This window comes from Lytechinus pictus, chromosome 18 (genome assembly GCF_037042905.1).
Source record: "Lytechinus pictus isolate F3 Inbred chromosome 18, Lp3.0, whole genome shotgun sequence".
Taxonomy (NCBI): domain Eukaryota; kingdom Metazoa; phylum Echinodermata; class Echinoidea; order Temnopleuroida; family Toxopneustidae; genus Lytechinus; species Lytechinus pictus.
In genome coordinates this window covers 2134979-2151047 of record NC_087262.1, presented here as the reverse complement: position 1 = coordinate 2151047, position 16069 = coordinate 2134979, and the positions used below count along the sequence as shown (strand labels likewise).

The 16069-nt window shown below is 37.8% G+C and overlaps 1 protein-coding gene across 1 annotated transcript; it reads left to right on the top strand.

Annotated features, from left to right (window-relative positions):
* Window positions 1–966: 966 nt before the first annotated feature.
* Window positions 967–14611, top strand: LOC129281705 (uncharacterized). Its single transcript, XM_064113192.1, has 8 exons — window positions 967–1003; window positions 1441–1530; window positions 3608–3686; window positions 5689–5838; window positions 10067–10176; window positions 10476–10532; window positions 11358–11432; window positions 13419–14611. Exons 3-8 carry the CDS (start codon window positions 3653–3655, stop codon window positions 13506–13508), a joined length of 516 nt encoding a protein of 171 aa, XP_063969262.1. The 5' UTR covers window positions 967–1003; window positions 1441–1530; window positions 3608–3652; the 3' UTR covers window positions 13509–14611.
* The last annotated feature ends 1458 nt before the right edge of the window (window positions 14612–16069 follow it).

Sequence of the window (16069 nt, the reverse complement as noted above, 5' to 3'; positions counted from 1 at the left end):
TCTGGACAAAACACATCAATACGTCTTCTCAGTTTGTCTATAACAGATATTGATAAGATTAGACGTTTTCTCGGTTCGAAGACAAGCCTTTAAGAGGTTGACGTGACGTCTTGTAGGTTTTTAGACAAGTCTGCATGAGAGACGCTGAGGAAACGCATTTGCAACAAAACCATGGAAGCAAATAAACTCTTTAATTCACCTTAATCATGTCAATTACTTTCGTTCTTTGGGAAATTTCCCCTCATTAAGTCGCATATTTCACTAGATAAAAGGACATCGTCCGAATTTCCGCCCTGTCTAACCCTTGCCACAGATCAAAAATAAACTTTTCAAGTTGTCTGTAATTCACCTTATAAACTTGAACAGTTTCTACCAAAGATCAATGTGTATCGTGCAAGAATGCAGCCCCGGGGGGGCCACTTCCATTCACGAGTGGATACCATGCGCGACCATGGGGTCTCGAAAAGCACCCTAAACACGTAATTTCCATATTGTGAAAATGCACCCCTTAACAAGTATTGGCGTTTGAAACCCTACCCTTAACAAGTATTGGAAACAAAACGATACTCGATCTTGGCAAATATTCCCTGAAATGAACCCCTAAACAAGTACAGGAATGTTTTATTGTTACGGGTCCTTCGGTCGTCGGCTTTACCATATTTGGTTTAGTACGAACCCACCTTCTACACCTCGCGCAAATCGGACTCTAAACACGAAGTGTTGGGGCAAAATGGACATCCTTTATAAAACATTTTAATTTTGTTTTATCATTCCCGCAAATTCGACCCTAAACACGTAATTTTCCTAGCGAAATAGACACCCTTTTTTCATTATTTTTGTGTTTTTGACACCCTTATCACGTTACGTACGTAACGTGCCCTATCGTGAAAAGGACATCCTTTTTACGTGTTTTTTTGGTCGCGCATGGTATCCACTCGTCAATGTAAGTGGCCCCCCCGGGAATGCAGCCAAGGCTCTACAGGAATCAGGAGAAATAACTCGGGTGAGTACCGAATGTTCCATTCTTTTCCCCAAGTCGTTTTATGAGAGATGCGATTAACGCGGATTTCATTGTTTCTTGTTACAATGGTTACTGTACCATTTAAAAACATTATTTGGTTAAAACATAAGCAATGGTTTTGATAATTCAAAATAAAGCTCCCAATGAATTGTTTTGTTTGCTTGAGAATCACAAAAGGGCATCCAAATGTATTTTAATTAATATAAGAAATTTTACAGCCAATTGTAAAAAAGGAAAAAAAAAACAAGTACCGTCGTTCCATTAAAGCATGTAAGCCATACAATAAAAAAATGACATTAAAAAATAAATTCATATACCAAAATACAAAAAAGAAGTGTCGGTCTCAATCATCGGTCCTACATCCTTCGATATAGGCCTAATGTACTATGACCAATATCATCTGATCCTTTTTGTCATAGACTTCTTGTTTCGAAGTAGTCAGCCGGGAAGATGCTGATATTTGTTGGACTCTGGTTACATCCGCACAGACAATTACTTTAAACGAAGGGGTAAGCCATAATAATAAAGATAATAACAACAATGATAATAATGATATTCTAAATATTATATTTCATGTATTTAGACCCGAACATTGAACTTTCTTAGCACTTTTTATATCATGATATTAAGATCTTACTAACGAATTAATGCGATGTTTTATATAGGTCTATATACTGACCTGAAAGGGGGCATAAACATGATAAAAGAACCGTTTGCAGGGACTCATTTAATTGCATAAAGAAGATATATATTCACTAATAACCTATGCGAGGGGCGACCCATTCGGTACCACCTAAGGATCAACAACAAAAACAATAACAACAATAATATTAATGATGATGATGATAATACTAATGATAATAATAATTATGGTAATAATAATAATGATAATAATAATGATAATGATAATAATGACAATAATAATAAAAAATAATACTGATAATGATAATAATGACAATAATAAAAAAATAATAATATCTAAAATGATAATAATAATAAATACACTTATACGAGGAAGGAGGGTAAATACAGGCGACATGTTTGTGCAAGATGAGGAAACATCAATCAAGGAACTGACTAATGATTCGACATATAAATATCTAGGCATAGCTGAGAATGATGTCATTAGCCATAACACAATGAAGGAGAAGGCAACATCAGAATACAAAAGAAGACTCAGGCTGATTCTCAAATCCGAACTGAATGCCAAAAACAAGATTGGAGCGATCAACACTCTAGCCATTCCTGTGCTTAGATACAGTTTTGGTATTGTTAACTGGAGACTAGCTGATATATGTGGCCTAGATGTTATGACCAGAAAGCAATTAACGATGCACAGATTACATCACCCAAGGGCCGCAATCGAAAGGTTGTACTTACCCCGTGATCTTGGAGGAAGAGGTCTACAACAAATTGAGATGGTCTGGAATATCGAAGCAACGAACCTCGTCAACTACCTATCCAATCCACCTGATATACTGACGAGTATATCCCTCGATTATTATAAAAGTCAAGCAATATACTCCATTAACAAGCAAGCATCTATCTTATTGGCACAACATCGACTGACACTACCCTACGGTGAAAAAGAGAAGGCAAGACTTAAATGCTCCTTTCACAAGAAACTTCAAGAGCAACTTAAATCCAAGCGACTTCATGGCCACCATGAAAAACAGACGCATCGGGAGTTCGTAGACCAGAAAGACACCCATCAATGGCTTAAGTCGGCGGGACTAAGAGGTGAAACTGAAGGGTTCATCTATGCTATTCAGGACCAGGTGGTGAGGACCCGTGCCTACGAAAAATCTATCCTCAGAACAGACACAGACGACACTTGCAGGATGTGTGGAAAAGAGACTGAAACAATCATGCATTTGGTATCAGCATGTTCGGCTCTTGCTGGAACTGGGTACATCACAAGACATGACAATATTGCCAAACTTATCCATTGGCAACTACTGAAGGATCGCGGTAAAATGACTTGTGATCACGCTTGGGAACATCAGCCACAAACAGTCACCACGATCAATAACAGCACCATATATACGTGGCATTCTAACGGATAGAACCATCAACTGCAACAAGCCGGACATCATCGTCACAGACAACAATGTAGTAAATATCATTGAGGTCTCTGTTCCCCATGATATCAACATTGTTGTAAAGGAAAGAGACACACGGCTCAAGTATCAAGACCTAAGGATTTAGATCGAGAGGATATGGAACGTGAAGGCAGAGGTCACACCAGGCATCATTGGTCACTCAGGAATGTTGAAGAAGGGAATGGAAGCCTGCATAACCAAGATCTCTCCTCACCTTCGGATGTACGACATTCCGAAGGCAGCTATCTTGGGTACAACCAGATTGTTAAGAAAGACTCTCGGACATTAGCAGTGTAAAGTTCCTAGTTGCACTTGAAATTACTTGGTGCTTTTTGTTAGAGCAAAGTTATTCAAGAAAAAATACGGACTTGATCCTGTTTAGAGGAATGATAATAATAATAAAGTAATAATAATACTGATAATTGTTTATTTATTATCAATGGAATAAATTATCATTTTTGTGTATATCCTCGACTATCCACAGACACCATTGGAGGTATGTGAGGCATTAGACCTGTGTGGCCCGTCCATGGCTGACATTAATCCAGAGCCGGTAAATGTTGGTAAGGCCTTCCTCATCTTTCAAACTCCACTTCCCCACCCTTCCCTCCTCTCTCTCTCTCCCTCCCTCCCTCCATCTCTCTCTTCTCTTCCCCTTTCTCTCTCCTGCTCTCCCCACTCACGCCCTCCCCTCTTCCTCTCTCCTCACCCACGCCCCTCCCCCTCTTTCCTCCTTCTTTCTCTCTCTCCATTCTCTTTCTACCCAACCCCACCCCCATCCCCCTCCCCCCTCTCTCTCTCTCTGTATCCATACTTATCCTTGATTATTTTATTTCAATTCACCTCTCTGACCCACAGTCAATCCCATGCAATCAACGAATTTGTAGAGCGCCAGCATGCAACTGCCTATTCAAAGGCGGCGATCGGACTGGAAAACTGCCAAAATATAAAGATTTGAGCTGAGAAACAAGAATATAATAGCTAATCAGCTACATCTATCTGAAAAAAAAGTAGTATTGTTATCCGTTACACATCATAGAGGCATCATACGATCATCGCAAGGTAATCTTACGATCAGTGTTGAGGCATCATGCGGGCATCATGCGATCTGCGCAGGGGCGTCATACGATATCTAGACGGCCTCTGAAAAGCTTTGTTTTTGGCGATTTGTGATTCCCACCCAACACGTACACATCTTACGATGGTCGTTTATGTTAGCCCATTGCCACCAGCAGCTCCCCCTAAAATCTTATGCAGATCTTCCGTACGATTGTCATAGCAAATGTGAAACTATACGGTAGATATAGCTTGTCACATGAGCGAATGAATTGGGGAAGATCATTACACAATATAATCGGGAGTTTTCGCAGCCGTTACGCATACGCTTTCTGGAACGTTGTGAATGCTTGTCAAAAGCCTTCAAAACAAAGCAGCCTTGTCGAAAAATCGGTGAATCAAAACAGCATTGTTGTCGTGGAATCGGGAACAACGACATTTGTCCCGAATACAATTTTTGGAGAACTCCGAATCTTAGGACGATCTGTTGTCCCGGTACACCAGTTTTCGACAATGACCTGATTGACTTGACGGGCATCTTCAATAGATTCTCAACGTTCCTGTGTAGGGGTTGCGAAAACTTGCTATTGACGCAGTCACACCCGTGATACCGACTCCAGACCAGCAGACCGACCAAAGCTACTACGTTATTACCAATGACATACTATCGATTGGTTTGGAATGGATTCCTTGGTGTGACTGTATCAAAAAAAGGTCCGATCCCCGATGGGGTTACTCGAATTATAACATGATACTTACGTGCCACACCAAAGTCGAAAATTGGGGGCTCTGGAACTAAATCTTGGTCGTAAAATGGGGGTCTCCGGAACGGCACATGGATCACGATCGCTAAACATGCAATTCTCTAGAACAGACCATAAGTGGAGCGTTGTGGCCCAGTGGATTAGTCTTCGGACTTTGAAACAGAGGGTCGTGGGTTCGAATCCCAGCCATGGCGTAATTTCCTTCAGCAAGAAACTGATCCACAGTGTGCTGCACTCAACCCAGGTGAGGTAAATGGGTACCGGTAGGAAGTAATTCCTTAAAAAGCTGTGTGCGCTATGAACGCCTAGCTTAGCCGGGTAATATAGGAGCGCCTTGAGCACCTAACAAGGTGGATATGTGCGCAATATAAATACCCTATATTATTATTATTATAAAAATGGGGGTCTCCGGAACTCATTATATCGCACATGCATGACATGGCAGCAGCTATGGTAGTGCACTGGAACGAGAAACACAAATTTGAGGGTGTCTGGGAACGGGGGGAAATGCGAATTTCAATGGCTTACTAACTTGGTGATGCTCTGGAATGGAAATTTAGGCTGAAAATGGGGTATCAACCGCGGTACATGCGTATCATACAATATACTATAAGGGCTCGATCATCCAAAAAGGGTACATGTACGAGTGGTTTCCAGCAAGTATTTACCTGTAATTAAAAAACATATTAAAGAATATATGTTAATTGCTCCGCTAAAGTCGTTTTTTTCTTTTTTCTTTCTCCAGCCGAAGGTATAGGTAGATTTGTCACACACCTGGTGGTATCTTTCATCTCGTGGGTAACTGCTACCACGGCGAACATTGCTTCACCTGCATCAGTTTTGATATCTGGCCGAAAGAAGCGTGATATTTCCTCTGCTGCAGGAAACATGGCTCGTAAGTATGGTGGCCCTGAAGGGACATCGCAAACAGACCAAATCGCGAATATTCACGACGAAATTGGCGACGAAATTCACGACGTCGCCAATTTCGTCGTGAATTTCGTCGTCAATTTGAATATTCACGACGAAATTGGCGACGAAATTCACGACATCGTGAATTTCGTCGCCAATTTCGTCGTGAATTTGTTTTGCTTGCCTAGGCGGTATGCGGGTTGAAACCAATTCGTCTGCTGCTAATTCCTCCACTCACAACAGGGTCTACATTAATTTAGTCTAATGCAATTCTGTCCATTAACTTTTCACCTAACAACCATATGGTCCAATAACCATTTGGTCCAGTCATCACTTCGTCTAATCACCAGTTCGTCTATGACCATTTCGTCTCATAACTAGTTGGTCTAATATCAATTTTATTTTCCTTAATTTCGCCCAATTAACACTTAGTTCAATAAGACCAAATGGCATATGGAATAAATGGCAATTGGACCAACTTGGTTATTAGACCATGTGGATAGTGGACGAACTGATGGTAGACCAAAATGATAGCAGACGAGTTGGCATTAGACCAATTGAAAAAAAAAACATTGAAACGACAGAACGATGTCCACTGCTATCCATATGCATAAGCGGATCCAGGGGGAGGGGGCCCAGGGGCCCGCCCCCCCCCCATTGGCGGAGCAAAAAAAAGGGAAAAGGAAGGAAAGAAAAAAAGGAGGGAAAAGAGAGTAGAAAAAAAGAAGAGGAGACGAGTGAATATAGTAAGATGAGGGGAGACATGGAATAAAAAGAATCTTTCATGTCACTATATAAAATTTTCGCTCGCGCTTCGCGCTCACATTGCCTGTTAGGTAATTTTCATATCTTGTTCAATATGGAGTTTAAATATCAAGTTTGGAAGTCAATATACAAAACATATTTCATCTCAAAAATCAAACTTTCATTATTTTGCGTGATTTACAAATTGATTTTTAAAAAGTGCTCTGTAAATATGACAGTTTTATGGTCTGAATATTAATATTTTCCGCTCGCGCTGCGCGCTCACAAATTTCGATTTATTATCAGGTACCTATTATTTTCGTGTATTCCATATAGTTTTCAAAATATCCCTTTTCAGGTCTGATTGTCAAAACGTATCAGCTAGCGCTGCACGCTCGCATTTTGATTGTTGTATGTCTCAATATTGATTATACAATCCCCTTTTCATGACAATGTATACAAAGATTTAGGCTCGCAATTTGCGCTCGCATTAATTGTTAAAATATATTAACTGATGCATCCCAAGTTTATAATTACAAAAGTGCTTGAAATGTCCAGTTTTCAGGCCATAATATCATCAGACTTCGCGCCCTCATTAGGCATTAATGAATAAGATATTAATTTAATAATTGAATTGTCCCTTTTGTTTCATCTCGCGCTTAGCAAGAGGAATAGGAAGACAGTCATCATTTTCATATGATGACATGTCTTACATGTCCTAAGGATGTACCGGTCCTATGTCAAAACTCAAAGTAATTATAATGAAAAAAATCAGCTCTGTGCGAATCATATTCACCTTACAGTTTTCTTACAAAGTGCTTGAAATATAGAGCTGAAATTGACTCTTTTTTTAGATCGGAATATCAAATAGTTTAAGCTCGCGCTTCGCGCTCGCTTTGATTTTCATGATAAAAGATGTATTTAGAATGCCTAGATTCTAGGTCTAAATATGAAACACGCGCGCGCATGTTTATTCAGATATTCAACTTGTTCTCTATTTAAATCATTATCCCGTTTCAGATCACAATATTAACAATTTTCTGCTCGCGCTTTGTGCTCGCTTCATTAATGTAGGAATTACTCATTCTTTTCAAAATTTACAAAACATGAATAGAGTGTCCCGTATTTAGGTCTAAATCTCGATTTTTTTCCGCTCGCGCTTCGCGCTCGCATCAATTGTTTACTTATATAGCTATCCTGTTCACGATTACAAAAATTGATTAAAATTTTCCATTCTTTATGTAGAAATGTCAATTTTTTTCAGCTCGCACTTCGCGCTCGCATCAATTGTTTATTATATACCTATTCTGTTTAAGTTACAAAAAGTCCTTAGAATTTCCATTTTTAGGTAAAAATGTCAAAAAAATTCAGCTCGCGCATCGCGCTCGCCTTTTTTGAATTTTAAAATATATAACGTCTTCATGACTAACTGCATGCAGTCTTTAACAGGTACCTTTTCTACCAGTTCATTTCTGCTCGCGCTTCGCGTTCGTAGTAATTATTTATTTGCATACACATCTTTTTTAGGAAAACAAACATTGCCCAGAATGTTCAAATTTTAGGAAAAAATACATAAGATTTCCAAGAAAATTTAGCTCGCGCTTCGCGCTCACATTATATAAATAAGGATTATGATATCATATATTTATGTTGATTTATAAGAATAAAGCTAAAAAGACTACCCCTTCACAGAAACCAAAAATAATCTTGGAGCGGCCGATCGGGGAAAATATGGCTGAAAAATAATTCCGGCCCCCCCCCCCTATTGGCGAATGCTGGATCCGCCCCTGGAACACCTAACAGGCAATGCGAGCGCGAAGCGCGAGCGAAAACTTTATATAGTGACATGCAAGATTCTTTTTATTCCATGTCTCCCATCATCTTACTTTATTCACTCGTCTCCTCCTCTTCTTTTTTTCTACTCTCTTTTCCCTCCTTTTTTTTTTTCTTTCCTTTTTTCCTTTTTTTTGCTCCGCCAATAGGGGGGGGGGGGCGGGCCCCTCGGCCCCCTCACCCTGGATCCGCCTATGCATATGGATAGCAGTGGACATCGTTCTGTCGTTTCAATGGTTTATTTTCAATTGGTCTGATGCCAACTCTATCATTTGGTCTACCATCAGTTCGTCCACTATATATCCACATGGTCTAACTGCCATTTCGTCTAATAACCAAGTTGGTCCAATTGCCATTTATTCCATATGCCATTTGGTCTAATTGAGCTAAGTGTTAATTGGACGAAATTAAGGACAATAAAATTGATATTAGACCAACTAGTTATGAGACGAAATGGTCATAGACTAACTGGTGATTATAGACGAAATGATGACTGGATCAAATGGTTATTGGACCATATGGTTGTTAGGCGAAAAGTTAATGGACAGAATTGCATTAGACTAAATGAATGTAGACCCTGTTGTAAGTGGAGGAATTAGCAGCAGACGAATTGGTTTCAACCCGCATACCGCCCAGGCAAGCAAAACAAATTCACGACGAAATTGGCGACGAAATTCACGACGTCGTGAATAATTCGCGACGAAATTGGCGACGAAATTCACGATGTCGTGAATTTCGTCGCCAATTTCGTCGTGAATATTCAAATTGACGACGAAATTCGCGACGAAATTGGCGACGTCGCCAATTTCGTCGTGAATATTCGCGATTTGATCTCTTTGCGATGTCCCTTCAGGGCCACCATACGTAAGTTCCCCTGGCCATAATTATGACCGCATGCATTGGTACAAATGATCCTTGGGTAATTCCACATGAGGATGATAAGGTCAAATGTCATGATAATAATAATAATGAGAATAATCCGGTTTTATATAGCGCTTAATACATCGGAACCGGTTTTCCCCGTTCCTCTAATTTCACTCACATCTTACTGTCTTTGATGTCATACTCCTCTCAAGATCAGGGAGTTTTTCACTTTCCACGACGCACGACAGATTCAAGGACATAGAAAATGTATTTTCAAAATCCCGTCATGACAAAGAACAACCAAGAAGTCTTTGTCAAAAGTAGTGAATCAATACAGCAGTTTCATCCTGGACTCTGGACAAACAACATAATATTATTCGCATTTTTCGTCAGCTCCGAAAGCTAGGACGAAACTGTCGTTCCGGTCCTCGATAATGACTTCCCAGCTGTTCTTTTTCATTAGATTATATTTATGATATTATTAAAATCAACTTATTATCAGGATGAACTTTTCTTTTAATACAGAAGAGAAGATGATCATAAACTTTGATTGCATATAAGTTGATTCTAACAGCCGAAAATTTCGAGGAGATTCTTCGAATTTGTCTTTGTGTTGAGACAAAATTTTCAACTTAATGCTATTTTCAACCAACAAAGATGAACTTTCATGATCGTATAAGTTGATTCTATATGATTGTAATAATGAATATGATTATAATCTCTTGGTTTCTATATAGTTACTTTAACTATATCTTGTTGTATTGATACAGAGGTCTATAGAGAGGAATATGATGAGATGAAGAAGGTGAATCCAACCGTCAAACCAACCAATAACCCTCCTGATCCAATAATTGCAACCAAGGAACCATCCATTTCAAAAGTAAGAATGCACATTTTCTTATTCATAACCTTCATTACGGTTTTCCGCCTCCCTCCTATAGGGAAAGTTGGATCCGCCCCTGAAAGTAAATGAACTGCACATAGTTTCGTACGATACGGGCATGTTCATAAACTAGAAAATTCTCTACTTTTTATTATTCAGAACGCCGCTAAAAAATCCCTTTACGGGCCTGTGCAAGGTAATTGCTACAGCCTCTAAGATGGCGGCACAATTAAGTAAATTCATAAGGTTTATTCAAGGTCTGTCTTTTTTTCATAACCATTCCCTTTTGTTTACAGGTAATGTGTGAGCTGTGCCGACTGAAAAATTCGCCCGACTTTTCGGGCCAAATAGTGGTGAGTATATTAGGTCATTTTTAAGTGATGTCTTGCAATCCATCCTAATCACACTGAAGAATTTGAATTAAAATTTATTTTCCCTTTATGTTGTTGTTGTCGTTGTGTTTTAAATGTTTTTTTTTTTCGTTATTTGGCTTAGTTTCATGTACATCACTAGGCAGTGACAAATATGACCAGTCTAACGAGGACTAATAAGTCGTCTGGGAAGGTTGTTTATAATGATAGCCAAAATAGTAAGTTTGGTCATTAAAAAGCATAGCTTATCTAAAAAAAAATTATTTCTTCTCATTCATCTTCCTGGATGCGCAACTGCGCCAATGCAATGTCCAATGGAACTGACATAAGTGACACCACCCTTTCCCAGTATTCGTTATAAGCTATTTCAGAGATAATTTTTGGCCGTGATGTCCTTTCGGAAACTGGTGTATTTTGGACGTGAACATTTTTTTATTAATCTGAATGCATACGCTGCTGGACCAAATCTTTGACCCAAGCCTCTATTTTCATTTTTTTTTAAAACCAAATAAGCTTCCTGTCCTCTTCTTTTTTGTATCAATAGAAAGAATCACAGAGAGTCCCTGTTTTATGAAGTCATCACCTAATGAATTCTTCATGAGAGAGAGAGGGGTGGGGGAGATAGTTTCTCATTTTCTCTTCAGTCTTGATTTATTTTGTTGTTGATTATTACTGATTTTCATTTGTTCCTTACTCCTGTGTATGTTTTTCAAAATATTTTAGTAATTTGCCAATGAAATCCTATTTTGTAATATTATTTGCATAGACCATGTTAATCATATTTGTTATAATCATAACTTTTATCAGAATGGCGATGACTGGGACAGTCAGCTGATGAAGATGTGTCACTCACTTCCACAAAACTTCATCGACCAGCGAGAGGTAATATACTATTTCAACATTTGGGAAAAAAGATATATAATTCCTAATAAAGGACTAAAAAAATTGAAATACAACTCACTGTTGCGACGTTTCGCTAAATACATTACATGTAACTTATTCCAAATTTGAGGAGCTAAATCCATATTTAACGTTTTTCTGTAAATTAAGGTTTTTTAATTCACCACCATTCCTTATCTACTGCTGTTTTGATGTGATATATATATGATAGTGCTCTCATCTGAGATTAATTAAAGCAGTAATATTAACCAATTTTGAATTACCAAACAGTGGATTTGGCTCCTTTTGGAATAAAACTCAAATTTGCAATGAATTTTTGCCAACCCCCATTCTTTTTTTTTTCAAATGCGATATGGTGCATTTGATTTCCACGTCTTTAAAGGGATCTTTTCACTTTGTGAGCAGCTGATCAGCTGATTAAACAAATTTTCAAACTGACATGAAACATGTGCATAAGTGCTTGTATTTGTCCTAAAAAAAAACCTGAAGCAGACCACAATATAGGATGAAAAACTCTAATTTATATTCAAGAAGCAATTTATAAGCCTGATTTTGAGAACCGTCTGGTAGACGGGTTTAAGCAGTTATCTTCAAATCTTCAATTCAAAAAGTCCGTTGGCTGTGTTGACTGCCTTCTGCTATATGTATCTCCTACACACACACTATCATTAGCTGCTCTGTACATTCAGTGTATACCTTGTACACACTGTATGTAGGTCATGCTGTGTTCTAGAGTTAGTGTGCTGTAGTGCACAGATTCGCTGTATACAAACAGTCAGTGAAACCAACCCCCGAATATTTTCAAATGTTGGTTTACATCTCCAAGGTTTTAGAATTGTTCCTGTAGATATTATGCTTTTAAACTTATGGTATTTTTACACTATAAGCCAAATGTTTAGCCCATTTTTAAGAACCAAAATGAGATTTTTTAAAATCAGAATTAAGTGAAATGATCACCGTTTTAGCGTTAGGCTAACACCAATTTGGTATTTAAACAACACCAATTTGTGTTACACCAATATCGCTTTGATTCCTGACTGATGTTGTTTGAACGCTTCTCTGGAGTGGACCGATATGTTACATCAACACCGGTGTTTTACCTTACACATTTGGCGTCATTATCTCACAGCGCCCTCCGTCAGAGGATATAGGAGTACGCGTAAAAAGAGTTGTCAGCGATGTGCCAGCCGCAGATTACCAACGCATGCAAGGCACTTGGTGCGAAGGATATAAAATAAACGTGTGCTTTAGTGGATGAATTTACGGATCTTACACCAGGGGTTCGTTGCAGAAAGAGTTGCGTTTAAACGCAAGTCAAAAAATCAATCGCAATTCCCAAATGCGTGCTGTTGATTGGTAGAAATTCTAATTGCGCATGATTGTTAGAGTAGCGATTGATTGGAACTCTTTCTGCAACGGGCCCCAGATTTTAATGCGATTGGGTGCCCGGTCAAAATGTAATATCTGCTTATTTTTGTCTTGTTTATATAAAACAACTTCCCAAGCATTGAATTGATTGAAAATTTATGGATATAATCTTAGTCAGTAGCTTTGTATATAATGTCAAATAACTAAAATATGTTAAGTAAGAGCTCAAACAATTAAAATAAAAATGAAAACATTAGCGAAGGAAGGCGCTAGATTTAATTTGAGTCCCAAACGGCCAAAAAAAATGCCATTTTCAAATTCGAATGGGTTAAAAGAAAAGTGCATTCAACGACGAAAACGCTTTTGTAATGTTGTAAAGTTTGGTGATACTCGAGTATAGTTCACATTCCTGACCCTTTTCGAAAGCTAAAGACGGGCTTTAAGATGTCCCCTTTCAAGATCTATAAACATATAAGAATTCATTTGAACAACTTATTTTTTATTTTGGGGTGGCAGATATCATGTATAAGTTTAGTTTAAACTCTGACTACATGGACTAGCGACAATAATATGTTTATATTCTTTATTTCTTCAATACAGTGCATGTCGATACTGAGATCATGGCCCCAACTCCAAGCCGAGATATGTCCGTACTGTTCAAACATCAGACGTTGGTTTAGGCCTGTTTAGCGGCTATTACGAGAATGCCTCGGGATTTGAGATCACTTAACTTCCCTTTGGGATAGGATTTACTATATTTTGATTAAATCCAAATCTGTGATTTTGCTTCTGTAATAATTTTCATTCCTTACTCCGTAAAACTAAACAAATGTTTATAAATGTCATAACTTTTTTTTATTTTACGGCCGAATTTCATGATAAATTAAGTGGCGTGATCGTTTGAACTTTCTCTATTTGTTTAAAGGGGGTACTCCGGGCTGAAAATAATTATAAATACATAAAAAGAGTAAAAATTTACGGAGCAAAACACTAAAAATTTCATCAAAAATCTGATGACAAAAAAAGCAGTGTTGTAGTGCCTTGATACTCGGCCTTGGCCTACAGGCGCCTTATAAGGCCTACTTTTTCAAAGCCTTGGCCTTGAAAATTCAAGTCATAGCCTTGAGAGGGCCTTGGCCTTGATGATTTTGAGCCTTGAAATTTCAAGGCATTTTGTATTTTGTACTTTCATTTGTTTTTATAAGTAATTAGAAATGTTTCAATTGTTCTGTATATTTAATGACCCTAATGGTCAATACTTACCAGTCAGCAGTAGCAGTAGCAGCAGCAGTAGTAAGTGTATAGCAGTGCCATAAATTGTAATTATCACCATTATCAAGAATTATCATCACATATGTAACAGAAAAAACCAGCAGTGATGGAAAATAACATTGTTTATAGGTAATGTGTTGTTATCATGACTAATGATGATAATGACAATACTGATAACAATGATAATAATGATTATGATAAACATTACAATGATTTGATGGCAGGAATAATTCTGACAGATCTGACAACAATTTTCATACTTTAAAAATAGCTAAGTCTAAAGAATGATAACGAGGTTGATTTCTATTCCATTAGGATTTTCCTTGTATTATTTTCTTTGGCCAACAAGAATGTTTTAAGTCTCAATTATATTCCGAAAAGATTTGGTAAACTTGAACACATTATTCTATTGAAAGCGATTGAAGCGAACAAGCGAGCAAACTTTTTCACCCTCTTACTATAAGAAAAGCTAATTTTGTGATAGATTGTGACAATTTTTAAAGAAAATAATATCACATTTACTCCTTTTCCTTTACTTTTTTCCCTTTTCTAAGTTTATTCTTGGTGGTGGAACTTCTTCTTCTCTCTCTCTTTTTTTGGGGTTGATATTTTTAAACAGGCGAGAAAGAGGAATGTGAAGAGAGAGAGGGAGAGAGAGAGGGGAGAAGGGAGAGAAACATGTGGGGTGACACAATTGACTAGTTAGGCAGAATATACTGCAAAATCAGTTAATATGTTGATAGGCAGTACATCTTTTCTAAATTGTATACATTTTGTTTTGAGTCTAATGTCTCAGATTGAAAAAAAACAGTTTAAAAAATGTACCTCTTTTTAATCATAATATGGTTCGACAGTGAATTTCATTTCACTAGAGTTTTAAGGAAATAAACAACGTATTTGTGTTTGTGTCAACATGGTTTATTAGAGAACTCTATCTCACTGTTTCAAGAAATAATTAAGATTTACCCTCCTCCAGCTATTGGGTATATGGGGTGCGCCTCGTTTATTTTATATCATTTTGAATATAATTTTTGTTAGTATTCTTTATTTCGTTTTTTGAGGTAAAATTAGTGTAGAAGGTACAACAAATAAGAACTGAAATTTAAAAATGGTTGAAAGCAGAAACAAAGCCATGAAAAACTGACAAGAGTCCAAAAATGACTCATTTTCAGGTCAGCATTTGAAAATTTCAATGTGCACTTTTTGTTCTCTTGTCTCTCTCTCCAAAAATAAAAATCCCCTGTAGGAAAAAAATGCCCCTTTTCCAAAAATCGAAAAAATATGGCTTGAGTAGCGATGGTTTGAGTAGTAGCAGGTTCAAATACTGTTCACTTCAACCTGCTACTACTCAAACCATCGCTACTCAAGCCATATGCAGCTCATCTCATCTGGTTTACAGTCCTTTTCAGGACTTCACTCACTTTCAAGAAAGAATAGTCTAATTTCTTTTTTCATCCTTTCTCATGTTTCTCGTCTTTCCATTTCAATCTTTCTGCCTGTATTTCCTTCCCTTCTTCATATTACACATGGTGAACCTTAAACCTTCTTCACGCTTTAAAGTATATTTCACACTTCCAGTTCTTAATATTTTCCATGTTACTGAATCCGTTGTAATCATTTTACGTTTTCATATCATTTGGGGTTATATATGTGTTTAATATGCTAACAATGATGCACAGATCGGAATAAGACAGAATACGATGCAGTTCAATATTTTCGTCCATTTCCTACATGTCCTATGTTCACATGTCACAACAAGGTTTCTTCATGTTATTCCCTTCCTCGGCCCGGGGGGGGGGGCACTTACATTGACGAGTGGATACAATGCGCGACCAAAAAAAAACACGTAAAAAGGATGTCATTTCAAGGTAGGGCACGTTACGTACGTAACGTGATAAGGGTGTCAAAAACACTGAAATAATGAAAAAGGGGTATCTATTTTGCTAAGAAAGCTACGTGTTTAGGGTCGAATTTGCGAG

What these genes read in the sequence shown, in the direction of transcription:
- LOC129281705 (XM_064113192.1), top strand. Translation starts at nt 3,653, where the DNA reads ATGGCTGACATTAATCCAGAGCCGGTAAATGTTG. An exon ending in TCCAGAGCCGGTAAATGTTG is followed by an intron (nt 3,687 to 5,688) that starts GTAAGGCCTTCC and finishes TTCTTTCTCCAG; the next exon opens with CCGAAGGTATAGGTAGATTT. An exon ending in ACTTCATCGACCAGCGAGAG is followed by an intron (nt 11,433 to 13,418) that starts GTAATATACTAT and finishes TCTTCAATACAG; the next exon opens with TGCATGTCGATACTGAGATC.